Here is a 25,308-nt window from a genome sequence, read left to right as displayed (position 1 = left end):
CGTGTTTAACATGGTGATTATAATTTTTCATTGTTTATTTAAAGGAATAATTAAAATTAAAGTTAGCGGAAAATGTACTCAAGTTGTTCCAAGCCTGTATAAGTTTCTTTCTTCTGTTAAATGTAAAAGTGATTTCTCCATAGTATGAAAAATAAATGGGCACCCAAAAAAAATTCTTCAAAATAATCAGAATTTTTTTTTTTGTATTTAGGAGAAGTTCATTTAGGTTTGGAACAGCTTAAGGTAAAAGATGAATTTTATTTTATTTATTTTATTTATTTATTTTGCGAACTATGTCTTTAAATGAACGCGGATTTATTCACGAATACAAACCACTAAATAGCATAAAGACAAAGGATTAATTTAAAAGTTGTTGATATTTCATAAATAGCGGAAATATGTCTGTAATGTGGACAGAATATTATTATCCCAACGATAGAAACAAGAGAAACACAGCAGCGTGCAAATAACGGATGCGCCTGCAGGGATTCTCCAGGTCAGTAGGGGGCGATACGTCGAAACAGATAATGTTTGAATTTTGCCGCAAAAACCAGGAGACAGAAGAAAAGAGGTTGTGCGCGGAAACGCGGAGCAGCAACATTTTCAATACTTAGAAACACACAATCGTTTAAAAAAAAAAACAACAAACTTGCCTGTGGTTGACTGTTTAGAGTCTTTTATCCACATTTTCTTCATACGCATCAGAATTTCTTAATGGTTTCTTTTATTGTCCAGCTTATGTCGTAAGAAGTGGCTTTAAGGCCTCCACGAGGTCGATCCCGCGCGGTTCTGATTGTCAAGAGTTTTGGAAATTTAGGCCCAGAATGTCCAGCTTTAACTTCGGCACGACAACCCTCGGGTCCACCGGCACAGGCACCGGCACCGGCGGGGGTTTCTCGTTCGGAGCTGCGACCAGGTAAGTTACGAGGACACATCATGTCGGCTTTCAATTGTGTGCTAATTTTTTGCTTGTGCAGAACTATACTGTGAACAAACATATAAAATGACAGTTTAAAATTAATTTTTTGATGATAAATAACAATTTGCTGTTTACGTTTCAAGCTCACGTTTTAGTTTCACATTTATTTTCTAAGTTACTAAAAAAGTATTGTTTACTAAAAGATTGCCTACACTTAATACGTGTTGTTTTTCTTGAAATAAATATTATGCTACTGCAAACTGCATTTTGTGTGTGTAAGTTAACCTTTAGTTTAAGTGCATATTTGTTTAACATCCTTAGGGATAATGTTAGTAATCCAGAGGTGACTTCTAATGTCTGATATTTTTTTCTCAGCACACCTGCTGCAGGTACGGCAGCTGCATTCGGAGGGTTTGGCACACCGACATCCACACCGGCCGCTACCAGTACCACCTCCGCACTGGGGTTTGGGTCCAGTTTATTTGCACAGAAACCAGCAACTGGATTCACCTTTAACACACCTGCCTCAGGTTCTATACTGCTTTTAATGACAAACACTATTTTTTATTTTTATTGTTTTTTTAGTTTTGGTGCTTTGATGATAAATAACATCGTCATTGTTAATTCACGTTGTTAATGTACTATTTAACACTCAGGAGCTGCTGCGTCCACAACTGGCCTTACTTTAGGTAAGCACTTATTCAAGAAAACAAAAAAAATGTTTTATCTCTTTGTTTGGTTTTTAGCTTCCAACATTTTGCCTGTATTGCACCGTGTCAAAAAATAATTACCAAATGTTTAAATAAAATTGAGATTATTGTAGGTTAAAAATGTTTTATTTCATTTAGTTGTCATTTGTTAAAGTTCTGACTGAAAACACTTATACAAATTGTTTTTCAATGCAAGAAAATGCATATTCATTATTAAACTGCAAATGTAGGTTTAATGGGATAAAAGATAAATAAAATGTAAATGATCATTTACTTGCCCTCAGATTGTTCCAAAAGTCTCTTTTTTTTTTTTTTTTTTTTCTCTGTTGACCATATATATAATTTTTTTTTTATGAATGTGAGAACCACTGGATAGTTTGGCTATAATGATTTCCTTCATTTGTTTTTGCTTTTTGTAGGAAGTCTTACCACCTCGACCCCTGGTACTACTGGTTTCAGCCTGGGCTTCGGAAAGCCAGCAGCCTCTGCTACTCCTTTCTCCCTGACAACCACAACCTCTGCAGCAACAGGCACAGGCCTGACTCTGGGATCCGTCCTGACCTCCACAGCCCCTCAGACCAGCTCCACCGGCTTCTCCCTCAATTTAGGAGCAGCTGCCACCACTTCCTCTGCTCCTGCCTCGGGTTTTTCTTTTGGTTCCAGTCTCTTTTCCAACCCCTCATTGACAGGTCAGCCCTTTTCCTTTTAAATCAAGTTATATTCAGTGTGAACTGGTGTTTTGCTCTCTTGTTCATTTAATATGCGTTTCAGGTTTGGGGCAGTCCAATTTAGGTGGACCTCTGAGTCTGGGTGGTTTAGTCTCTACCTCTGTTGCAACCACCTCTGCCCCTGCGCCCAGTCTCGGTCTGGGAGGAGTAGACTTCAGTACTTCCTCTGAAAAGAGTACTGACAAGTTATCCAGCAATAGACCAGAGTAAGAACCATCCTACAGTCACCTTATGACTCATTCTAGTTTATTATAGTAGCTCTTACCTTGCTCTTTATCTCTACAGGGACAGTAAAGCCCTCAAAGATGAAAACCTTCCAGGTCCAATTTGTCAAGATGTGGACAACTTTCAGTAAGTGCGCCATTTTTTTTGTAGTTTCATCTAGTGGATTTAGTGCTTAATATGTGTTTTTCTACAGGAAGTTTGTCAAGGAACAGAAGCAAGTCCAGGAAGAGATCAGCAGGATGTCTTCTAAAGCCATTCTCAAAGTGCAAGAGGACATTAAGACGCTCAGACAGCTCCTGTCCATCTGTGCCAGTGGGCTGCAGAGAAATTCACTCTCTATAGACAAACTGAAGTTGGAAACTTCTCAGGTTAGACAAAAATGTCCTTTGGACCAAAGTGCAAACAGTTCAGCTCAGCATTGTGTAAGCTTGTAATCCATTTTTTATTTCTTAATGCAGGAATTGAAGAATGCTGATATTGCACTTCGCACCCAGAAGATCCCTCCTGGACTCCAACATGAGAACACAGCACCTTCAGAGTGAGTGAATCTGCGGTTTTACTCGAAGTCCAACGATAAGCAGTTAAAGTTGCTTACTATGAATTGTTGACCGCCAATGCGCTGTCCATCTCCAGTTATTTCCGGGCTCTGGTGGAGCAATTTGAGGTGCAGTTACAGCAGTACCGTCAGCAAATTGAAGAACTGGAGAATCATCTGACCACCCAGAGCAGCGGCTCCCACATCACCCCTCAAGGTTTTAATCTACTCCGTGCTCTCTGTCAACGAAATAAAGCACAGCCATGATTCATATGACAGAACGATATCTCTGGTTTCCACTTGACTGTACAATGTCATCTATCATGCAGATTTGTCTCTGGCCATGCAGAAACTCTACCAGACGTTTGTTGCACTTGCTGCACAGTTGCAGGGAGTTCATGAAAATGTTAAGGTAAGTTTGTCTAGGAAACTCCTCTAATATTATTAGGTACATGTGTATGTTTGCATTTGTTTGTATCAGAATGATTGCATTTGAATAGTGACTTCTCACGTTCTTTGTAGACTCTCAAACATCAGTATCTGGGATACAGACGAGCCTTCCTTGATGACTCCACTGACATATTCGAGTCCAAACGTGTTGCTGGCAAGAAATGGCAGAGCTCTCCGCACGTCACTACAGGCCCCGCCCCCTTCGGCAGCGTTCCCAATGCAGCAGCTGTTGCAATGGCTGCCACTCTCACTCAGCAGCAGCAGCCGGCTCCAGGTCTGACCGCCTTCAAGTTCTAGACCTCTTGACCTCTAGACTGATAGAATGATGTTGGGAGGGATGAATAGAAAGAACGAGAGAGGGGGGAATGACAGAGAAGGGCAGATAGAGCAAACGGATTCAAGAATAAACCCTAAATTCAGTCAGTGCCATGTCTGTTTTTTTTTTTGTTTGTTTTTGTGTTTTTTTTAACTTGTCTCTTTTGGACATATGGAGCAACAGGGTTCTTTTAACATACATCATGTGATTCTATGTGTGCCAACTAGTGTGCTGTGAGATTTTTAGATGCCGACTGTCTTGCCCAACTTCTGTTTTCTTTCATCTCTTTCTTTTCCTCGCTCAAGAAAAAAACACAATGTAAGCATCAAATGCTATTTTAATGTTTAAGTTAAATGGGAACATTCCAAATCCAATCAAGAAAGGGTTTAGAAAGTGGTTTATTTTGAGGTTGTCTGTTTTTGATTTAGTGGGACAGGTTTTCTGGTTTGAGTGGCGCAGAAGGTTGTAGGATTTAATCAACAGCACTAATGTAGCCATCACTACACAAAGTAGCCAAACACGGTAGACTCGCTACACACAAACTGAAATGCTTTGACATTTATCTCTGTTCCCATAATCCACTAAGCCCATATTTCTTCATAGTAGATCTGAAAGTTGATATTTAAGTTAACAAACACTTTCCGTACAAGCTTTTTGAGCAATATGTTTGTTTTCAATGGGTATAGACAGTAAAAAGTTGAGTAATTTAATAAAGGATGAACATGCTATGCAGGAAAGAGATAGCCGTACCTCAGGATAGAAACGCACTTGGTTCTTTCCATGTTTTTCTCAATTGGTGGCACCATACTGCTAACATGCATTTTGATAGCTGCATACTAAACAAATTCCATTGCTGTTGTTAAGTACTTTTCATAAGTCTAAAGCTTTTTCGCACGAGTGTCCACATTTGATCTGAGATCAGTTTTAATATTTTAATCATTCAGAACCGCATGTATATCAGTTGTTTAGGTGGGCTCTTGGTAGCTTTGCCAAGTATTTTCAGCCTTTTGTGTCAAAAATCATGTTTGTTTGGTTTAATTACAGAAAGACCGTTTTATTCCATAATATCTTTGTGGTCGTGATGATTTGAATTAACCAGATTTCCATTGGATTTGCATATTCGTGTATAGAAGAGAGTGTGTAAGCTACTGATTCTGAGGTGCATTAAGGTCATTTACTGTATTTAATTGGATAGTTCAGTGAACATGATACAATTTCAGTGTGTTTTATTTATTTATTTTTGTTTCTTGATTAAAGGTTTCTTTGCTTTGGTGACACCCTCCGTCCGTCTGTAACCATGGTTGCATTTGAGGTTTCCATGGATATTTCCTGGCAATAATAGCAGGTCGGAGGTGTGAGAGAGAGTGCTAGATGTTCCACTTCCAATGGCACAGAATCGATTTACACTTGTCTTTTTCTGGGTTCTCAAGTCTACAGAGAAGAATCAGATTACAGAAAATCATGATTTTACTGGAAATAAGTCGACAAAAGGGCTTTATCAGTGTGATCCATATATCAAAATCTTGACTGTTCTGCTTTCACATTTCATGTTTTCCCAATTAATAGTACTCTAATATTTTTTGGAAATGGACTGTGCCTTTGTGCCTAAGAAAGTCTAGGCTGTTGTGGGTGCTTTTGCATATTAAATTAACTGTAAATATGTAGTGCGCTAAACCAACGGCATGGCTTAATTAGTTGCACAGTATATGTATGTGTATATACACACAAGTTGTGAGATACAATTGCTGGCATTTCCTTTCAGAACCAGCCCAACCACAACACACTGCAGTAAAGTCTGTTAATGATGCATATCCTACACAGACATTAGTTATTCATTTCTTTATTTAAGGGCTACAGTGTTCAGGCCTTCAGTTTGAGTGAACATGCTGCTTTATTGGACTGTTGGGGGTCCACGGTGAAGGATTGTGCCAAATTTTAGTATTCAGAAGTGCAGTTTTTGTGATTCTTGGCCTTTTGGTGGCCCAGAGCTGCTGTTTCATGCTTAGATCCATATTTCTCTACCATAGCTGTCATAACTCAAAGGTATGAGTGATAGTGGAGGTGGTAATGGCTTTTCAGATATCTTAAAAAAAAAAAAATTTAATAAAAAGCTTTTCTTGCAAAAGAGGAAAGCAACACACCTTCTGCTTTGTTGGAAAGCTATGAATCAGATCGTCAGAGAACTTTCACTATGAGCTGTTGCCAGTCTTAGATCTTGCAGGCCTTCTTTTGCTTTTATTTGCCAATCTACTACACACACAAATGATCTTAATGCATGTCATGTTTTTAAAAACGCTTTTAGGAAGTTGTGGCGCTTGCGTGTTGGTACTTTATCAAAGCTCTTACCCAGGATGTCTGTTTATAGACATTTCTGTTTCTTGGTATACGTTTCCATTCCTTGGAACACAAATGGGGCTTATTATTTTGGTTGTTTACAAATAGTAACATAGTGAATTCTATAATCTAATCTAACTTATAAATCGATTGTGTTTTGTTTTTTTAATTATTATTATATATATATATATATTTTTTATGTTTAGATGATGCTTGTTGATGCATTTGAAATGGTGTGCCTTTTTGAGTTAGATACAGCATTAGTCTTAAACATTGTTTGAAATGCATTTTTGGCACAGGTTGGCTTTAATCGTTTTAAACAGTGTTAATGCCATAGCTACTACTAGGAATCGTTTGTCCTCAATTGTTTGTCATGTTTAATGTAATTTGAATTGACAATAAATCAGTTTTTATTATAAAGCCCTTGTCTTTGTTTCTTTTTGACTGATAAATCATTGATTTTTTTTCTCAATTAATTGGATTAGACTGCATTTGAGATGCTGATTTATCACATCTCTAAATTAATAATCGAATCAAATTTAAACCAGCTAAAAGGAAACGAGACAGGAGCATAATTTAGTTACGTATTAAGTAACCGTAAGTTTGCAGATATCGTTTAGGAACCAATTAACTTTTGTCATATTAAATCATTTAGAAAATCCGACAAAATAAGATGTTATGGATCCAAGGTAAGTAACTAGAAACAGATTAGTGCAATTAATAGAAAAACATCTATTTGCAGCCAACAGGGCCTTTTTTTGTTAATATTTGCTCCATCATAATGAGCAATATAAAAAAAGAAAATGGCTGATATGGCCTTTATGTAGCTCTTGTGCCTATTTCAAAAAGGACAAAAGATGGTTTCAAAGCATGTGGTTCTCTCACATGACTGTTTGATCAAAAAAATATATTTTAGTGTATGCATATTGATAATGTGGATCTATATATGAGAGTGCGTGAGAGTAAGTTCCTCTGCTCTCTTTCTTTGTCCCAGGACCACAGGCGCCCTTGGGGGCAAGTTTTGGCACTCCCTTTTCCTCGGGTATTGGCACTAGCATGGGCTCATCCAGCCTCGGAGGTACTTGCTGTGATAAACCTCTCCTCTCCTTTTCTGTCTCTGCACTCTTAAGTTTTTCGGCCTCAATCTTAACTTTAAACCAAATCTTTTTTAAAAAAACTAGATTTTTTTTTGAGGATATATTAATGAAGGTTCATAGTGACCATAGCGTGTAAGTTTATTTCTCAAAATCTGACTTGTCTCATTTATTGATTCTTTTCAGAATCACGTTAACCTTGCAATTCTGATTATTTTCTTAGAATTGACTTTGTATCACATTTCTGAGTGGAAAAAGTGACATGAATAGTTACAATTACCTTTTATCTTTATTGTTATTTTTTTTTAATTCCATGGTGGAAACCTATCTTTTATGGCAAACTCAAGAACCCCTTCAAACAGATCAAGTGAATGACCAGTTCACAATTTGTATTAATTCACAAATGACTAGAGAGAAAAATAATCTTAAATGTTTTCCCCTGAAAAAAAAAGCCTAAAATAACGTGGAAGTCATTTAAACTACTTGCATGGTGCTTTTTGGTGCTCTATAAAATAGCTGTACTGCAATACAGAAAGTAAATAATACAGGATATGGTATGATGGCAAATTCCTGTAGATCTAAGCTTTGGCACACTTGTTTAAAAAAAAAAAAATGCATAAATGTTTAATTGATTAGGTTGTGCATAGAACTTGTATTTTTCACGTTTCCCTAACCATATTTTTCCTTCATCAGTTTTTCCTAGTTAATCTCAAATATAACTCATCATTCATTCCTGTCCCCCATGTCCCTGCCCTGTGACTGAGAGTTATCTCTGGAAAATATGTAGTTGTAGTCGTAATATGTACCTAAATGCCCCCCCATCTGTGTCTCGGCAGCATTTGGTAGCGGCCCTGGGTTTGGGGGCGTGGCAACAGGAGGTTTGTCGTTCGGGTTTTCCTCTAGCAAGCCATCTGGAGGGAGCCTGAGCGCAGGTGTGTTTGTTAGCACCCTCCTCCATCTTCCCTGCTTTCATTAATGCTAACCCTTACTAACAGTTCCCCTCTTAATTATAATCATCCTTTCCCCCGGAGTGCAACATCATGCTGCTTAAGGGCAAGCGCTGCAGTAAAATTTGCATGGTTTATTTAAGTGACATGCTTAAATGCTTGTTGAGAAAATTTTAAGTATTTACTGCTCATGTTTTTACATTTTTGGTTCTCAGGGTTTGGAACATCTAACACCTCTGGCTTCAACTTCAGTAACCCCGGTATCAATGCATCAGCTGGATTGACCTTTGGCGTTTCCAACACACAAACTCCTGGATTTGGGACAGGAGGGCCACTGCTGCAGCTTAAAAAGCCACCAGCGGGAAATAAGAGGGGCAAGAGATAAAACAGCAAGTCTATATAGGGGTAAAGGGAAATGTCACGAGGTAAAGATGATGTGTGTCTCAGATCTTTATTTTTATATATATATGTGTATGTGTACATATATATTTTCTCTGTTGGATGCCATTGAAGGATTTTTGAGATTCTGTTCGGTTCTCCCTTTTTCCCTTGTGGCTATGCTGTGTTTGTTGTCTGAATTGCGTAAGATCTAATGGAGCATATTTTGTGATGCACAGAATACCCGTGAAGGGATTTCATGTAAATGCTCTTGATGTTGAAGATACTCATGAACTAAGTTTACCTGTGTCTTAGTGGCTTTATTTTAAACCACATGTTCTGTGATTGTAAATGTTTCATCCCAACCCATTATGATGACCTGTTTATTGGTTTTCTGGTTACTTGTACCAAATAGATGTCAGCCTGTATGAGAATGTTCAATTTGTATACCCATTTTGTTTCTGTCTCCTTTTGTTACCAAATAGTGAAACAAATTTCTATACTTAAGCAGACTTTGTGCAGACAAGTATTTTTTTGACTTGAAAGAAGTGTTTGTTATTAAAAGAAGAGACAACGATCATGTCTTGGGTCAATTTTGTTTTTAATTTTAATTTCTAACGAATTAGTAGAAAGTACAACAGATGCAGTTATTTATTAAAATATTTTATATAGTATAATGTACTAAGTTGCATGTGAATCACTATTTAAAGCACCGAAAGTAACTCGTGCTAAATATCTGTAGTAGACTGAAGCAAAATAAAGAATTCTGTTATAAAGATTTATATATATATATATATATATATATATATATATATATATATATATATATATATATATATATATATACCTTTCCGACGTTTAAGCGAGTAAGCTAATAGATATGAACTTCCGCGCCGTTGATTCGCCAGTTGACTGGCGGTGGCTTAGTAACGTCTGCTTTTCAGCCAATCGGGTAAGTCTACTGGGTGAACGTCACGCAACAACGTAAATATTCATAACCGGCCCTTCACAGTAGAACAACAAATGGGAGGCGGGGCAAAGGCGGAGCCAAACCGGCGGAGTCGGCGGGTTACGAATGGACGGATCACATCTCTCTCTTCCCGTCTTTTATAGTCAAGGAAGGGGAAAGATGGCGCCTACACATGTACTGAGATGCTGCCAGAGGGGTCTGGCGTGGATACCGGTGATATTTATTGCCTTAGTGGTGTGCTGGTCGTATTATGCATACGTGGTGGAGCTGTGTCTGTGTAAGTGCGCTTTATTAATCATATCTGAGGGGCACGCGCCTACCGGAAGTCACTGAACTGAAACATCAGTGAATGGTTTGTTTACATGAGCAGGTTAATTAGCGTATTTTAAACTGGAAGCAAAACAACAGCGATTAGGATTTTGGAGCATATGTTGTGCTTTACACCGTATGATCATGAAGTGTTTATAAGCTGGGTGGTGACAACTGCATTTGTTTATTGTAATGTAAATTCACATTTAAATGTAGTCATGTAGCATTATTATTATTATATAATAATATTTACAGTAGGAAACCTGTGAAAGGTTTAGTGATGCGTCCAGGTACGTTACAAATCAGATTTGTCTAGAAATTAGAGAAAAATAATAGCACAAATTGTATTTTCACCATGGAAAAGATGCTTGTTATAAGTTTATCAGCAAACATGTCAACAAAGTCAAGCCTCAAGTCTTCTGTCACATGTATTATTTCAGTGTTCATAGAAGCAAGAAGTGTTAAAGCCATGAGTCATGTTTGATAAACACTTTCTTTTCTCTTTCTGTTTCAAATTTTCTGCAGTTACTATTCCCAGCACTCTTGAAAAAGGTTAGTAAACCTTCACTTTTTTCAGGAATAGGCCAACTAAGGGAAATGCATCATACATTAAGTTGCATCACCTTTAAACTGACTATATATAATCCACACTTTTGAACAATGACAAACTTGCCAATCAGAATCATTTATTTAAGAGACCCTTGTAAAAATCCTAAATTCGCAAACCAAATAACTATACAGTGTATTATACCAAGACAAATCGTTTATTTTAAGAGTTAAATATATTTGTATATATTTAGAAAGAAACAATCACAGTTGTCGGGCTATTTCTGGTTTATTTGGTCCGTGCTTGTGCTGACTTCGGCCTTCCAGCACACTCAGACTGCATCAGCAATCACAAACGTGACTGATTTATACTCGGACTGCTTCTGGCAGGCTTTTCTCTGCCGGCTCATGCAGTCTTGTTTTTAATGACTACTCTCTATGTTCCATGCAGTTGTCTACCTGGCTGTGTTTCATGTGTCGTTCATCATGTTTGTTTGGTCGTACTGGAAAACCATCTTTACAAGACCGAGCACCCCTTCCAAAGAGGTACTGCGGATATAAAACAAACAGTTTTATTTGTTTTGTACATGCAGACCATGGTAACATGACGCAGAGGTGATATGCATATTAACACGTTAATCCAGGAATTATGAATAAATGCACACTATATTTATTTGTTTCCGTGGTCTGAGTGTTTTATACATTGCATTTTACAACACTTTTGTTGTTCAAATGGAACTTGCTGCTGATTTGTCACACAGTGATCTGATTGCTTTGTATTATGTGTCAGTTCTGTCTACCCAAAACTGAGAAAGAGCAGTATGAGAAAGAACAGCGTCCGGAAAATCAGCAGGAGATCCTGAAGAGAGTGGCCACCAGTCTGCCCCTCTACACCCGCACTGGGGCAGGAGGTTAGAGACTCGCTCAAACACGTCAAATAAGATGTAATAAGACATTACCCACAGGATTGTACCTTAAGGGCCTGAGCACCAGATTCAAGCAGACACAAGTTTAGATATTTTAGACCGTGAGATGTGTTTAAGCAATTCGGTTGCTATTGTGCGCAAACCTCTTGTTGATGATCATCCTAATTATGAAGTTCTGTGTAAATAATCTGTATTTAAATACCGAGGGCATGAATTTGTTAGAAAAACATTTTACATGTTCTGTCTTTTTCGATCAACAAAGTTATTTAAGTTACACTTCATGACTCCATCTGATTTTCTTTCTTTTTTTTACCTTGCATTTAAATTACAATGCCAGTTATTATTGATAATATATTTAAACATCATTCTGTTTGATCTTCAATAATATTGTACATGTTCTTCGGGTCGCTCAAGCATATCGCTACTGTTAGCGTATCTAATGTTCTCATTCTAAATGTGTTCAACATCAATGAATGTTACTTCACGTGCATTGGCAGTTTTTAAGTAATCATTTTGAGTAGAAGAAAGGATGGGTGATGGGAGTTTTAAAAGAAACAAATATGCAGAAGTGAAAGAGGTTTATTGCACCTCCAAGAAGGTCTCAAGGATACCCCTATGTTTGTATTGTCTGTTTCTCAGGAGATCAAAGTATCTGGGGTTCTTTCATCCTTACAAGTTCATTAGCAAAAACAGGCAACTCAATTTTTGACAGTTATATATTGTTTTATTATAATCATACACATTTTTTGTAATTATCAGTTTATTGTTACTCATTATTAGTCATTATTAGTCTGTTTTAATCTGGATTTAATGCCATAAAATGCCATGAAAATAGGCATAGAAACTGGAATATTTTTTCCCCTCTCATCTTCTAGCTATCCGGTACTGTGATCGCTGCCAGGTCATCAAGCCAGACAGATGTCATCATTGTTCTGCATGTGACATGTAAGTTACTGTAGCGTCTCATGAATAGTTCTTTTGACATTTTGTCATTTTAGATAGGTAGTACACCATATTTTTGGTCTTTTTTTTTTAATGGCCTTTAAACTCTGTACTTGTTTTTGTTACTGACAGGTGTGTATTAAAGATGGATCATCACTGTCCGTGGTGAGTGAGATGCAGGTTGTTGACACCAAAATTGAATTAGTTAAAAATAAATGTGTAGCTGCTAACATCTCTGTCTCTCTCTCTTCTGCAGGGTGAATAACTGTGTGGGTTTCTCCAACTACAAGTTCTTCATCCTGTTCCTGACTTACTCATTGGTTTACTGCTTATTCATTGCAGCCTCTGTCCTCCAATACTTCATAAAGTTCTGGACAGTGAGTATATCCCTCACATTTCATCTTATTAATTCGTGAAAATTCCTGTTAACTTTTTAACTGCCGCATTGTGTCATGAAGGTAGGTCATTATGTGGATAGAAATGGGATTTTAACAGGTTCCTGTCTGCATTTCCTCCATGTGCTAGTCATGCATTGGTTTCTGTCTTGTCCCATCTGCCACCCTCATACGTGCTGTCCTTTTCACTTCATTGTTTGTTTACACTAACATTCGAAAGTCAGTAGAGTTATAACATAAATAGATTTATTGAGCAATGATAAATTAAGAAATTAAGCAAAAGTGACAGTTAAAGATCAGAAAAAATTCTAATAAATGCTGTTCTTTTTATATTTTTATATTAGAAATTAAGAAAGTCATGGAAAAAAATTGTATAATGTTTTCCACAAAAATATTAAGGAGCACAGCAGATCATTGATATAAACGAGAAACGTTTGTCGAGATTCTTCAGCGAATTAGAATGATTTCTGAAGGATCTTCTGACACTAAAGACTGATGTAACGATGCTGAAAATGCAGTCATGATAATTTAAACATATAATTTAACATATATAGTTTAAATTTGCATTTTAAAGTATATTAAAATAAAACTAATATTTAACAGTATTCCTTTTTTGATCAAATAAATGCAGCAAAAGAGATGTCTTTCAAAACATTTTAAAAAATCTCACTAACCTCAAACTTTTAAACAGTAGTGTACATGTTTCGACAAGCACTTGTTTGCCGTTGTAATCCCCTCTCTGCATCTGAAGCTTTTGCTCTCCCGCTGTGCTCTTCCTGTGTCTAACAGTCTGTCTCTGTTTGCACTAAGCTTTGCCGGAGGAAATCGGCAGAGAATTGTCCGAAGGTAATCCCTCACAGTGTTTAGTAAATGTGTCGTTGTTAGCGCAGTGACTTGCGTTGACCGTTTTTTTGTCGCCTTAACCCTGTGACCCTAACGTTCCTGTCAAGTTGTGTCAGAGTGACGTGTTGCCCATGTCTATTTGGTCGTTAATCTTTGTCTTACGGCTCTCCTTTCTCTCTCCCCCCTCTCTCAGAGTGACCTGCCAGAGTCTCACGCCAAATTCCATGTCTTGTTTCTCTTTTTTGTGGCGGCCATGTTCTGCATCAGCATTCTTTCACTCTTCACTTACCACTTGTGGCTTGTGGGAAAAAACAGGTCCACCATAGGTAACACACCTGACCATACTCCCTTCTCTGTATCTTTGTCTACATGTGCTGTATAGATAGATTCATGTTTCTAACAAAGCTGTCATGCCTCTAGACAACTTGCTCAGTGTTGTTACCATAGCAACGTCAGTAGACTTGCTGTGCCCAGGCTAAAAACCTCAGATTTATTTTGGTAAACTGGTCATTCAGATTCCGTTGTGTTGACTAGATCAGTCCAGCAGTCTTTGAAGCAGTTCCCTGCTTGTAATTTTATTTTACAAAAGCATAAATCCACTCAGTCCGCTTCGGTCACAAGAGCTCATGATTTCATGTTGTGGTTTGCCATGCATCTACACTACCATTGAAAAGTTTGGGGTCAGTAAGATAATTATTATTATTTATTTTTTATTTTTTTAATGATTTTGGAAAAAGCTTATGCTCACCAAGAGTACATTAAAATATAGTAAAACTTTAATAATGTCAAAGTATTATTACTAATAAAAATAACTATTTACAGTTTGAATATATTTTAAAATGTAATTATTTTTTTTTTATAATGGCAAAGCAAAATGTTTCTCATCATTACTACAGTCTTCAAAAATCATTCTAATATTGCTGATTTTGGTGCTCAAGAAATGTTTTTATTAAGGTTGAAAATATTTTTGTAGAAACCGTGACACATTTTTAATATTCCTTGATCACTATAAGGTTCAAATAAACAGCATTTAATTAATGTTGATGTTTTTAGAACAGTATTGATGTACTTTAATACTGCCTTTCTAAATCAAAGTAGTTAAAACAAACAACAGGAAAAAACTACTAACCCCAGACTTTTAAAAAGGTAATAGTGTGTGCATGTTAACAAGCTTCTGTGTTGTTATTTATGTTCAGAAGCGTTCAGAGCCCCAGTCTTCAGAAATGGCCCTGATAAAAATGGATTTTCCCTGGGCTTCAGCAAGAACATTGCTCAGGTGTTTGGGGACCAGAAGCTGTACTGGCTACTTCCTGTCTTTACCAGGTATGTCTAAATATTAAAGGGTTTCTCCACCCCAAAATGAAAACTTTATCATTAATCACTTACCCCCATGTTGTTCCAAACCCGTAAAAGCTTAGTTTGTCTTAAGGAACACAATTTAAGTAATATTTGATGAAAACTGTGAGGCTTGTGACTGCCAGACAATTACGACTGTCCAGGTGCTGAAAAGTATGAAAGACATCGTCTGAATGATCCATTTCCTGTCAGTCCTGAAACAACAAGAATACTTTTTTGCATGCGAAGAAAAGAAAACTTTATTCAAAGATTTGGCATCGTAGCATGTCCGTAACAATTGGACAGTCACAAGCCTCCGGTTCTCATCAAAAATATCTTTAATTGTGTTCCGAAGATGAATGAAGCTTTTACGTATTTGGAACAAAGTGGTTGTAAATGATAAATGAGAAAATATTAATTTTGGGGTGAAATAACCCTTCAGCTTGTTTTCATTAGTGTGGCTTACGTCTTTTTTTTTAATACTCAAGGTTAATGCTAATAGGGTTTTACAATTTGGTGCTTTTATACACTACTGAGCAATGTAGTAATGGCTGCTGAAAGTCCAGATTTGCCACTAATGGAATAAATTACATTTGAAAATATCTAAAAATAGAACATTTTGAATTGTGATATTATTTCACAATATGAATGGTTTTAGCCAAATAAATGCAGCCAGTTTTGCATGGTCTAATAAAACATTTCCCTCTAAAAATCTATTAAAAGATACGTTTTTTTCCTGCTATAGTCAAGGAGACGGCTTTTCTTTTCCTACACGGTTGGTTACTGTTGATCCAGAGCAGCCCACTGAATGTCTCCAGCCTGGCGGGTTGGATAAAAGGTGAGGAGCCGTTTCTTCTTTCACTATTGGGTGGGCACTAACCACAACCAGATGAATAGCAGTAACTCTCAGTGTGGCTCTTTCCCTCAGTGCTGTAGAAGGGTCTGCTGAGCAAACCACCCCTCTCAGTGAGTCCCAAAACCGTCTGTTAGGCAACGATTACCAGATTGAAGAAGATCACAAAGATACAGACAACTTAAAGTCTGGTAGGTTACACATTTTGCACCATTCTAGCAAGGAACGACAGAAAATAAGTTCTAAGGACATAATCTTGCCTTTTAGATGAAAGTGAGGCCATCACTATCTCCATTGAGAGCGAGTCATAGCCAGGTAAAGTGATTTCACACAGTTTGTAATATGTGCAATATATACAGTTAAAAAGTTTTAAGGTCAGCAAGGTGATTTCTCAAGGATCATGTTACAATGAACCCTTAAGTAATGAAAGAATAAATAAGTACAGAATAAATGCACCCTCGATACAAAAAAAAACAATCTTACTGACCACAAACATTTGAACTGCAGTTACAATGTCATTTCCTTCTATAGGGCTGAAGCGGGAGAGGGATGAATCCTCAGTGGTCTTGTGCCTTTGACTCCCAGTATTGGGGACTGTTGAGGAGAATCACAGCCATCGAAGCTGATGCCTTAAACAGCTCTTTTTCTCGGAAAGCTCTTGAACACGTTCCTTTGCCCATCGCTGTTCTCTCATAAATGCTCCCAGTCCCCGTTCAACTAAAGTAGCTGCACTCTTTTAACAAAGAGATTTGCACGCGTTTCTTTTACATCCAATGTTTTTGCACAGCCAACTGTTTTGTTGCTCAGGCCGCCACGAGACATGCAGATTTCACGTGCATGTGAATTGATACGGGCACTAGACATTTTGAAACTGTTCTCCGAAGTGTTTACCAGGAAATGCACCACATATGGTACCACCACTGCTGTTTACTGGAGGGAAAGATGGGAAATGTGTTATTTTCTGGATCCGTACCAAGTCCATGGTGTGACTAAGCTCATCTGGAAACCCACGTGCCACAGTTGATGGCTCCAGAGTTAATAGACACCTCAGAGCGCAAGGAGCTCATTCGCACTTTTATGTATATTGTACTTTTTTTTTTTTTTTTTTTTTTTCTTTTAACATCTTGTGTGTGTGTGTGTATATATATATATATATATATATATATATATATATATATATATATATATATATATATATATATATATATATATATATATATATATATATATATATATATATATATATACACATACACATACACAAAGTGCAACCGAGTGTGTCCAGGCAGAGGAAAAATGCCTGCAAATGACTGAATTTCTTTTTCGTGTATTCTTAAGCTGCTCCACATACGGTGACTTTATCTTTTTTCTCGTTTGAGATGATTCTGGTGTGAAATGTTGTGTACATTTTACGTATGCCAAATAAAGGGCTTAATACCAGAGCTCTGAACTCTACAGGAGTGTTTACAAAATGTCAGTAATACCTCTCTGCTCGTGCGGTGTAGCCAGTGTCATCTTGGAAACCAAACAGAAATCTTTGTAGGTTCCTCCTGCAGAATTAGAACTGGCCAGCAGGTGGCATTTACACTGCTTGATATTGTATTACGCGGTCAATGGTCTTTGGTGTTGTACCACCAGACTTATTGTAGTCCCAATCCTCGATTTAAATTATGTTTTTACCCTTTATTTCCTTTTTATATTTTATACATAGCATTGTGAATCGCTCTATAGATTCAGAGTACTTATTTTTAAGCCATTTTTGCGAAGCGGTGAAATGTTCTTTTTGTGTATTTATATTATTTGTATACTTTGGTCAGGTGTGGAATAATAATTGTGCCCGTCAGCTGTGACTGTAGCTTGAGCTTATGTGGAACTGATGTGTGGAAATTCAGATGTGTTTATGTACTACAAAGTGAACTGCGGTGATTGCTTTGTTCGTGTTCAGACTTTTCTAAAGAAATGCCTTGACAAATCAAGACATACGTGCGTGCAAGTGTCGCTGTTCTGGAGTGTTTGTTGTAAATGAGGGTGAAACAAGTAAGTTATCCAGTGAAAATAGACAAAATATCTCAATACAGAAAAACAAAGTCTTTCATGAATCTAGATCGATGGATAGTTCTGTTTATACACCTACAGCATTTTATGTAACGTCACCGTCTCTGATCCGACTTTGAATGGCTAAAGTATTACCAGATGGGTTTTACTGTTAGTTAAAACATCTTTGACTATTGCTGTGCTGACAAAAATCTCAGTTTATCTCTTTTACCATCACTGACCGTATTTTGACTTTGCTGGTGTTTACAAAGATTGCAGGAAGTAATTTTGTATGTGAAATGTTGTAACTGTTTTTGTGGTGTTAAGGAATGCGTATATTGGTAAAGAATGTTTTAATGTTTTTGGGGTTTTTTAGTTTTGTTTTTTTTCTTCAGTCTTTTGGATATGCATTATGAATTACACAGCCTTTATAATATTGTTCTTATTTTCCTTCTTTTTTTGTGCATTCGTTACATTTTATACTTTATTAATAAGGAAAAAGTAAACATGAAGCCATAATGAAATTGTTATAAAAGATTTGGTGTTGGTGTCCTTGTATGATTTTCTTTATTTCTGTTACAATCAAATAAAAATGCATGTAAAGAATTGTTACTTATTTGATCTACTGTTGTGCAAGCCCGGAGGTTAGAATTAGATTTTAATTACATCTTTTAAAGTGCATATGTTACAGATAATGTAAAAACAAAGACATATTTTTTAATTTTAACATGGATATTTTGTGAATGAAGTACATGCTTATATGTAACAAGTAACAATAAATGTCTTTTTTTTATAAATAAATAATTGCAACAATTATACATTGTCTCTCTCTCTCTCACTGTGTGTGTGTGTGTGTGTGTGTGTGTGTGTGTGTGTGTGTGTGTGTGTGTGTGTATAGGGGTGTTTCAAGGGCTGTTCTTTACCCTGAACTCTTTCCAGCTCATTAGCACTGAGGCCATTCAACTCTTGCAAATCACAAGTTCAGCATGTTAAACATACTTTTCTCATACTCCTTTAACAGTCTTTGTCTAAATGTGCATATGATTTGTCAGTCTTGTGAACTTTGATCTACCTTGAGTTAGAAGAAGCCTTTAGAAGTCTCACTTTCAGTTACACATTGGCATATATTGTGTGATCTTTCTAGCTAACAGTCTAATCTAATCACTCCTTCTCTGAACCGATTTAACCGCAGTTTCATTAGAAATATTAGAAGAAACAAATCTTAAAAAAAAATAAAAAAAATCCACAATTATTGATACTTTATTTTTTATATACACTGACGTTTATAGTGACTACTATTAACACGATTGTATTAATATAATGTCTTTTTAAGTTAATAAAATGCGTATTCTCTACTTTAACGAATAATATTATAGTATTTGGTAATTGTTTGTGCTAAAGCGTGACTGGTGTGAGAGTGTGACGCTATTGCGCAGGCGCAGTGTAGTCGGCTGAAAGAGTATTTTCATTGGTCAGTGATCCATCAATATTTACCCCTTGCATGGGCGGCCCCTTTAACAAGTGCAGGGATTCCTCTACACACCAAGTCTTTCCTCTCAGTTGATTAGTTTCATGCATGCTGAAACTAACCTATCGTGAGGACAGTGGGGTTTTCACGGATTAAAGTTTGCCCTGGATGTCGTAAATAAACGCTGGGTGTCAAGATGGAAATGTCTAATTTCACACTTTTTGATCCGCGATGCAGGCAAGAGGCTCCGTTTTCTATTGATGTTATTATGCGTAAGTATCTTTCATTTCTTAGGCTATTTCTGCATTGTTCCCTAATGGCGCTTTCCGTAAAATCTGTGTTTAAAACGGCAGTCACAACATGAAGTTGTTCTTATTGTAGAGTCTCTGTTGTTATTACTGTATATAAGTAAAAATATTAAAAGCGTATGCTATTGTAATAGCACAATCTCAAAAGACAAAACCTCATATTTTGAGGAGACATTATCAATTTTTAACAATTGAACAGATTTATAGAATATTGTATTTTAAGTACTATTCAGATTTTTTGCATTTATTTATTTGTTTATTTAATATAAACAGCATTTACATAAACTCTTCAGTGATGATGCAGAGATGTATAATCAAACGAAAGGGTCAGAATATATTTTCTTTTCTTTTTCTTTTTAGTTAACAGGGACATTGTACGTTAATAAACACTCCTGTGAATGTACCGTTGTACATTCGTAGGCAAATATTGGCATTTTTTAATGTTAAGATATCTTGAGTATTATTTACAGTTTTTGACCCTGATGGCCATACCATTAATTTTTCAGATAAAATATTTGATTGATTAATGGATGACCATATGTTTTATTATAGTAATAGAAAAACCTATAACTGTAAAAAAGCAATAGTTAATAATACTGCTTCCCACTGTGGTTCAGTTTGCATTCATGATAATGTTAAATGGCACTAATGTAGTTTTTTTCCTGAATTGTAGTAGACTGTGTGTGTGTGTGTGTGTGTGTGTGTGTGTGTGTGTGTGTGTGTGTGTGTGTGTCAAAACACATTCTTGCTTTAATAGTTCTTACCTATACTTAAAGTTCGATTAGAGGGAAGGATGAGTGTAAATTGTGTAATTGCAAACATAAGTTTTGATTTGACCACAGACGAACTGTGTACATGCACAATGACGTGATAGGCAGATGTGTTCTTGTTAAAGCGACTTACAAGCAAGTGTGTGTACTATGATTGACGAAGGCTTTTGGCAGGCAGTTGGGAAATGAAGCTTGGAAGCATAAAATCATTGAACAGGATGAAACACCGGACACCTGGATTGTGTAAAACTACACAACAGCACACTGTGTCAAACATAAAGTATCATTAAAATAACATTGGTAACAAGTGATGTAATCTCAAATGGCTTCAGCATGCATGGGTTGGTATAGATTCAGCACAACATATGGCTTTGCAAGATTGTGAAACCATTATTCCTGAAACTCTCAGTTTAACACAGAGTTTAGATTTTTCCAGAGTACTTTATTCTGACTACAAACACATGGATAGTTAGAAAATGATTTATAGGTTTTCATGTAAATGAAATACATAATGGGGTTTAAAAAAATCTAGAAATGTATAACTTTTTGCCATAAATTTAGAATTGTCCTCATTATTCCACATAATATGCCTTTTAACTGTTTATTTCAGTTAATATGATAAATAAATAGATAAATGGGCAGCATACTGTGTGTTTTATATTATTTTTAAATAAGTTCTAACATTGTTTGCCTCTGTAGTGCTGTTCTTTTTATTCCATGCTAGTGCCTTTACCAGTTTCATTTATTTATTTATTATTTAATATTTTTTATAATCAATGTTTTAATTGCCCCAAAAATAGTTTCCATTTTTATCGTATTTTTCATTTTAGTAATTAATATATCTTCTGATGGTGGTGTTTGTGTTTTTCAGAGCTGGATATCTTTGGCATTATCCTCTTCTCTGTGCTGACATTAATGGCCACAGTGTCCATGCTGGTTTTCATTGAAGAATGCATCTACATCTATAAGAAAGTACCCCCAAATAAGAAAAGTATCATTATCTGGGTAACCGGAGCAGCACCGGTGAGTTCTAGCAGTCGATCATTTGTCCATTTTATCTCCTCTATTATTCATGTTATCATTTACGTGCCATCCCTGCCTTCAGGTATTTTACAATCTATTACTTGAAAACGTTTTTAATAATTCATCACTCCTAATTAGAACTGACATGTCAGATATAAGCTTTATCTGTATCCCAGACAGAAACTAAGGCAATGGTACAGTTAGTCATTTCCAGTGCATTACTGCCTGGATGAGTGATTATAAGTCTCAAGTTCATCTTCCTCTAAGGCGTTATGTTTCTCTTTATCTTTTTCAGGTCATTGCTACCATGTCTTGTTTGGGCATGTGGATTCCAAGGGCTACAATGTTCACTGATATGACATCAGCCACGTGAGTTCCCTCTTAATACTATTTGAATGGAATGCATGGAAAGGTAAAAATTATATATTAAATGTAATTCAGTAGCAGTCCCAGATGCCCAAGATATTTTCTAATGTAGTGAACTGTAGTGAAAGAATTTGTGGGGGTGTGCAGCTGATTTCTGATTTAATTGGCAGATACTTTGCAATTGTGGTCTTCAAATTCCTGATTCTCATGATTGAAGAGGTAGGAGGAGACAATGCATTTCTCGGGCGCTCAGAGAATAAGTCGTTTAAGATCAGCACAGGACCTTGCTGCTGCTGTTGTCCGTGTTTGCCAAACGTCCCCATCACAAAGTAAGTAAACCTTAAAGTGTGCTTGTCATATGCTATCAGACCCAAGAAGATTTGTCTTGGCATTAATCACTGCCATGTGCCGGTAATGCGATATATATCACGATAATGAATATGCACGGTATTGTTATCGTGGGCACTTCAAAATACAAAGAATAATTATTTATTACAAATTATTCTGATTTCTGAATACATTTTAAAAATACTTTTCTTATCAACTGGCTTACTTTCTAAAACGTATTTAAATTATTTAAATAACCATTTAGCCAATAAAAATTTAGCCGAATTCCATTATTTGATAACCTATGTAGCAAATGTAGCTTTGCTCATTGTTAATGTTAATGCATCAAGTTTAACTTATTGTAAAGTGATAACAATTGGTCTTGTGAATTCCTTTATCATATTTAAATGGTTCGATATTTCTAAGTTATTAAATCTGCCATACTTTTATTATGACAATACTAATTCTTTGCAATTAAATTTGCAATATTGTGATAATATCCCTACTGCCATAATGCTAGACTGTTGTGGGTTGTTGCTATGAAGCTCAAAAAGGGCCCACTTGGGGGCCTCAGCAAATATCCGAGGTGTCCTCCAGGATTACAGATGTGGATAATAGGCTCTAGTCAGAGAAGAGCAATATTAAATTTTTTGCACAGGAATGATGGATAAAATATGGTGCATTCAGAGGGCTGTACTGATGTTTAATAACATACTGATTGTTCAGCTTTCAATGAACAAAGAAGGTATAAAAGTTATTTACTTTGTGTTTTGTATGTATTTTTAAATCTTAATATATATTCAATATATATTTAATAATTAAATATATACAATTTTAGCTAAAGCAACTCTAAAAAAGGCAATAGTGTAACTATTCAACTCAGTTTAGTTAAAAAAAAAGTGCTAAATTTATCAAAGCAGCTCTATATAAGAGTAATATTGGCATTATTCGACTCAGAGTTAATCACACATAACTATCATTATAAAGTTTGATTTAGTTTTCCTTCACATCTGTGCAATCAAGTCAAAGGTAACAGTGGCGAGGATCCAAGGTTACACTAATGGAGAACAAATTAAAAAAAAACTTTAAGAGAAGCCAGGTTCAATCAGGATGCCAAATGAATATCCTAAAAAGCAGCCTGTGGTGAAATAAACGGATTGCAAATTGCTCTTATTAACTAAACTGCACCTGCATATTACTAATAAACAACTGAAACTGAAATCTTTGCAATTAATGACCCATATCTTTGACTGGATGTCATCAGGATGATGCACCTCTGGCCATTCAACTCTTCTGCAAACATGAGGTCTTTATCATGCTTAGTGCATAACCTAAAATAGGCACCTCAGGGCCATTGCACCCTTTGCTATCTGGACGAAAGGAGCAGTTTGTATCTCCTAGGAGCCATTGGCTTTATATCAGTGTTATGTAAGTCTCCCATTGCAAAACCCAACACAAGCAGTTGAATGCGATACCTTTGGCTGGGCTTGGAATGTCAAATCTGAAAACAGAAACCAAAATACCGTAATTTTCTTTAAATATTGTGCTTTGCATTTTCAGACGATCTCTGTTCATACTGAAACTGGGGTCCTACCAGTTTGCGCTGATGAAAGTGGTCTTAACCATCCTTTCTATAGTCCTCTGGTCGAATGGCGACTTCATCGTAGGTGATGTAAGTATAGACTGTGGAATTATTTCAATGCCTAATTTTACTGTGAAAGACGGGAGTGCAGAATGTCTCTTTCTATGATCTTTAGGCTTCAGCCAATGGAGCATCCTTATGGATTAACTGCTTTGTAGGCGTTCTCACTATTATCGCTCTTTGGCCTGTTGCGATTATGTTCATGCATGTGCGAGAGGCATTGCGCACCCTTAAAATGGTCCCTAAATATGCCATGTATCAGGTTTGTGTGTGTTTTTTTTACTTATTACTTATCACTAACATAGTTAGTGTTTAGTATTGCTGGATTGAGAGCTACCAGTGCTTCAACGGATGTATTTGCCCATAGTTGGTGTTGATTCTCAGCCAGCTGCAAACCGCAATCATCAACATACTAGCTTTGAATGGGACTATTGCCTGTGCGCCGCCCTACACGTCCCAGGCCCGTGGAAACAGTGAGTACCATCATGTGGCAGAATGCAGTATAACAATCCTGTTCAATTATCATAGAGCACAGGGCTTAAATAGATAGTTCATCTGAAAATTAAAGTTCTGTCATTATTGTTATTCCCGTATGAATTTAACAGAAATACAAACCGTGAGGTTTAGCAGAATGAGCTGCTGTTTTTCATATAATTGAAGTGGATGGGGACTAGCAACCTTGAAATAGCAGCATAAAAGTAATATTTTTGTGTTACACCAAACTGTTCTACAGAAGAAAAAAAGTCTTACAGTTTCTGAAAGACATTAGGCAACAAAATGTAATTTTGTCCCTTTAATTCTTGCTTAATTTCACTAGTCTATCAGATATTAATGGTTCCTTAAAACACCCTCAATTTCTTTTCACAGTGATGAGCCAGCAGCTATTGATTGTGGAGATGTTCATCATCACGCTAGTGACCCGCGTTTTATATAGACGGCAGTATGACCCCATACCAGATCTGGACGATGATGTTGAGGAGACAAAGACTGTCCTCACCTCAAGGAAAGCCGTAGAAATTGCCTGAAAAGAACAGACTGTTGCGTGTGGTTGCGATTTTATGTTTGTGCAGTTGGCTCGTTGAAAAAAAAAATGTAACAACGATGGTCATTTACTATGTATTTTCTATATGTATGTACATGCGAGTATCTAAAATTTTGCCAGATCTGTTTTTTTTTTTTTTTTTACTGACGTTATTGCAAGTTTTTTAGTTATAGAATTTGACCGTAGAGTCAACCATGGCTTAGAAGGCCCTGATTGCTATTGATGTTTACACTTTGTATAGGGTGCGTCAGTCCGGGGAATCAGGACCTCAAAGCTTCAGTTGATTTAGTGAGTCATGGTGCACATTCCTGATTAAGTGAGATAAAGTCACTTCTATGGCTCTGTAGTAGGGTACATAAAAGTCTTTTGGAACTGCATAAAGGTCAGGATTCATTTGTGTTGATATATAACGTTGATATATTACCCTTTGTACTATAAAATCTGTCACTTTCTACTGTTGAATACAGATTTTTCCAGTAATCGTGTATTTTGTTTGATGTTACTATTGATGTTGTTACTATTAAAATAGGTAATTGAAACTGAAAAGCAAAATATAAATATTGGATTTAAAAA

General features: G+C 36.4%; 3 protein-coding genes across 8 annotated transcripts; all 3 read left to right on the top strand.

Annotated features, from left to right (window-relative positions):
- The first annotated feature begins 549 nt into the window (after window positions 1-549).
- Window positions 550-9,216, top strand: nup58 (nucleoporin 58). Of its 4 annotated transcripts, XM_043226070.1 has the most exons (14): window positions 550-916; window positions 1,295-1,449; window positions 1,576-1,608; window positions 2,049-2,318; window positions 2,401-2,563; window positions 2,643-2,708; window positions 2,776-2,950; window positions 3,041-3,120; window positions 3,216-3,334; window positions 3,447-3,529; window positions 3,640-3,841; window positions 7,212-7,295; window positions 8,148-8,243; window positions 8,474-9,216. In XM_043226070.1, exons 1-14 carry the CDS (start codon window positions 825-827, stop codon window positions 8,641-8,643), a joined length of 1,788 nt encoding a protein of 595 aa, XP_043082005.1. In that variant the 5' UTR covers window positions 550-824; the 3' UTR covers window positions 8,644-9,216. The 4 variants fall into 4 exon arrangements, with proteins under 4 accessions (XP_043082005.1, XP_043082006.1, XP_043082007.1 ...); XM_043226071.1 differs by lacking the exon at window positions 7,212-7,295; XM_043226072.1 differs by lacking the exon at window positions 8,148-8,243.
- A 460-nt stretch (window positions 9,217-9,676) lies between these two features.
- zdhhc20b (zinc finger DHHC-type palmitoyltransferase 20b) lies at window positions 9,677-16,884 on the top strand. Of its 3 annotated transcripts, XM_043226075.1 has the most exons (14): window positions 9,677-9,883; window positions 10,441-10,467; window positions 10,913-11,007; window positions 11,252-11,372; window positions 12,263-12,332; window positions 12,462-12,494; window positions 12,586-12,706; window positions 13,535-13,570; window positions 13,761-13,893; window positions 14,764-14,890; window positions 15,648-15,740; window positions 15,831-15,946; window positions 16,023-16,070; window positions 16,287-16,884. In XM_043226075.1, the coding sequence occupies exons 1-13, from the start codon at window positions 9,712-9,714 to the stop codon at window positions 16,064-16,066; spliced, it is 1,188 nt and encodes a 395-aa protein (XP_043082010.1). In that variant the 5' UTR covers window positions 9,677-9,711; the 3' UTR covers window positions 16,067-16,070; window positions 16,287-16,884. The 3 variants fall into 3 exon arrangements, with proteins under 3 accessions (XP_043082010.1, XP_043082009.1, XP_043082011.1); XM_043226074.1 differs by lacking the exon at window positions 16,023-16,070; XM_043226076.1 differs by lacking the exons at window positions 13,535-13,570; window positions 16,023-16,070 and having other exon boundaries at window positions 16,287-16,883.
- Window positions 16,885-19,303: 2,419 nt separating this feature from the next.
- slc51a (solute carrier family 51 subunit alpha) lies at window positions 19,304-25,215 on the top strand. Its single transcript, XM_043226888.1, has 8 exons — window positions 19,304-19,529; window positions 21,207-21,358; window positions 21,654-21,727; window positions 21,895-22,053; window positions 23,612-23,723; window positions 23,809-23,955; window positions 24,061-24,166; window positions 24,561-25,215. The coding sequence occupies exons 1-8, from the start codon at window positions 19,454-19,456 to the stop codon at window positions 24,716-24,718; spliced, it is 984 nt and encodes a 327-aa protein (XP_043082823.1). The 5' UTR covers window positions 19,304-19,453; the 3' UTR covers window positions 24,719-25,215.
- The last annotated feature ends 93 nt before the right edge of the window (window positions 25,216-25,308 follow it).

Source organism: Puntigrus tetrazona, chromosome 24 (genome assembly GCF_018831695.1).
Source record: "Puntigrus tetrazona isolate hp1 chromosome 24, ASM1883169v1, whole genome shotgun sequence".
Classification (NCBI taxonomy): Eukaryota; Metazoa; Chordata; class Actinopteri; order Cypriniformes; family Cyprinidae; genus Puntigrus; species Puntigrus tetrazona.
This window is presented reverse-complemented; position numbering and strand designations above follow the sequence as displayed.

What these genes read in the sequence shown, in the direction of transcription:
- nup58 (XM_043226070.1), top strand. Translation starts at nt 825, where the DNA reads ATGTCCAGCTTTAACTTCGGCACGACAACCCTCGGGTCCACCGGCACA. An exon ending in TCGTTCGGAGCTGCGACCAG is followed by an intron (nt 917 to 1,294) that starts GTAAGTTACGAG and finishes TTTTTTTCTCAG; the next exon opens with CACACCTGCTGCAGGTACGG. An exon ending in CTCCCACATCACCCCTCAAG is followed by an intron (nt 3,335 to 3,446) that starts GTTTTAATCTAC and finishes TCTATCATGCAG; the next exon opens with ATTTGTCTCTGGCCATGCAG.
- zdhhc20b (XM_043226074.1), top strand. Translation starts at nt 9,712, where the DNA reads ATGGACGGATCACATCTCTCTCTTCCCGTCTTTTATAGTCAAGGAAGG. An exon ending in CGAGCACCCCTTCCAAAGAG is followed by an intron (nt 11,008 to 11,251) that starts GTACTGCGGATA and finishes ATTATGTGTCAG; the next exon opens with TTCTGTCTACCCAAAACTGA. An exon ending in CACCCGCACTGGGGCAGGAG is followed by an intron (nt 11,373 to 12,262) that starts GTTAGAGACTCG and finishes CTCATCTTCTAG; the next exon opens with CTATCCGGTACTGTGATCGC.
- slc51a (XM_043226888.1), top strand. Translation starts at nt 19,454, where the DNA reads ATGGAAATGTCTAATTTCACACTTTTTGATCCGCGATGCAGGCAAGAG. An exon ending in ACTGATATGACATCAGCCAC is followed by an intron (nt 21,728 to 21,894) that starts GTGAGTTCCCTC and finishes TTTAATTGGCAG; the next exon opens with ATACTTTGCAATTGTGGTCT. An exon ending in CTAAATATGCCATGTATCAG is followed by an intron (nt 23,956 to 24,060) that starts GTTTGTGTGTGT and finishes ATTTGCCCATAG; the next exon opens with TTGGTGTTGATTCTCAGCCA.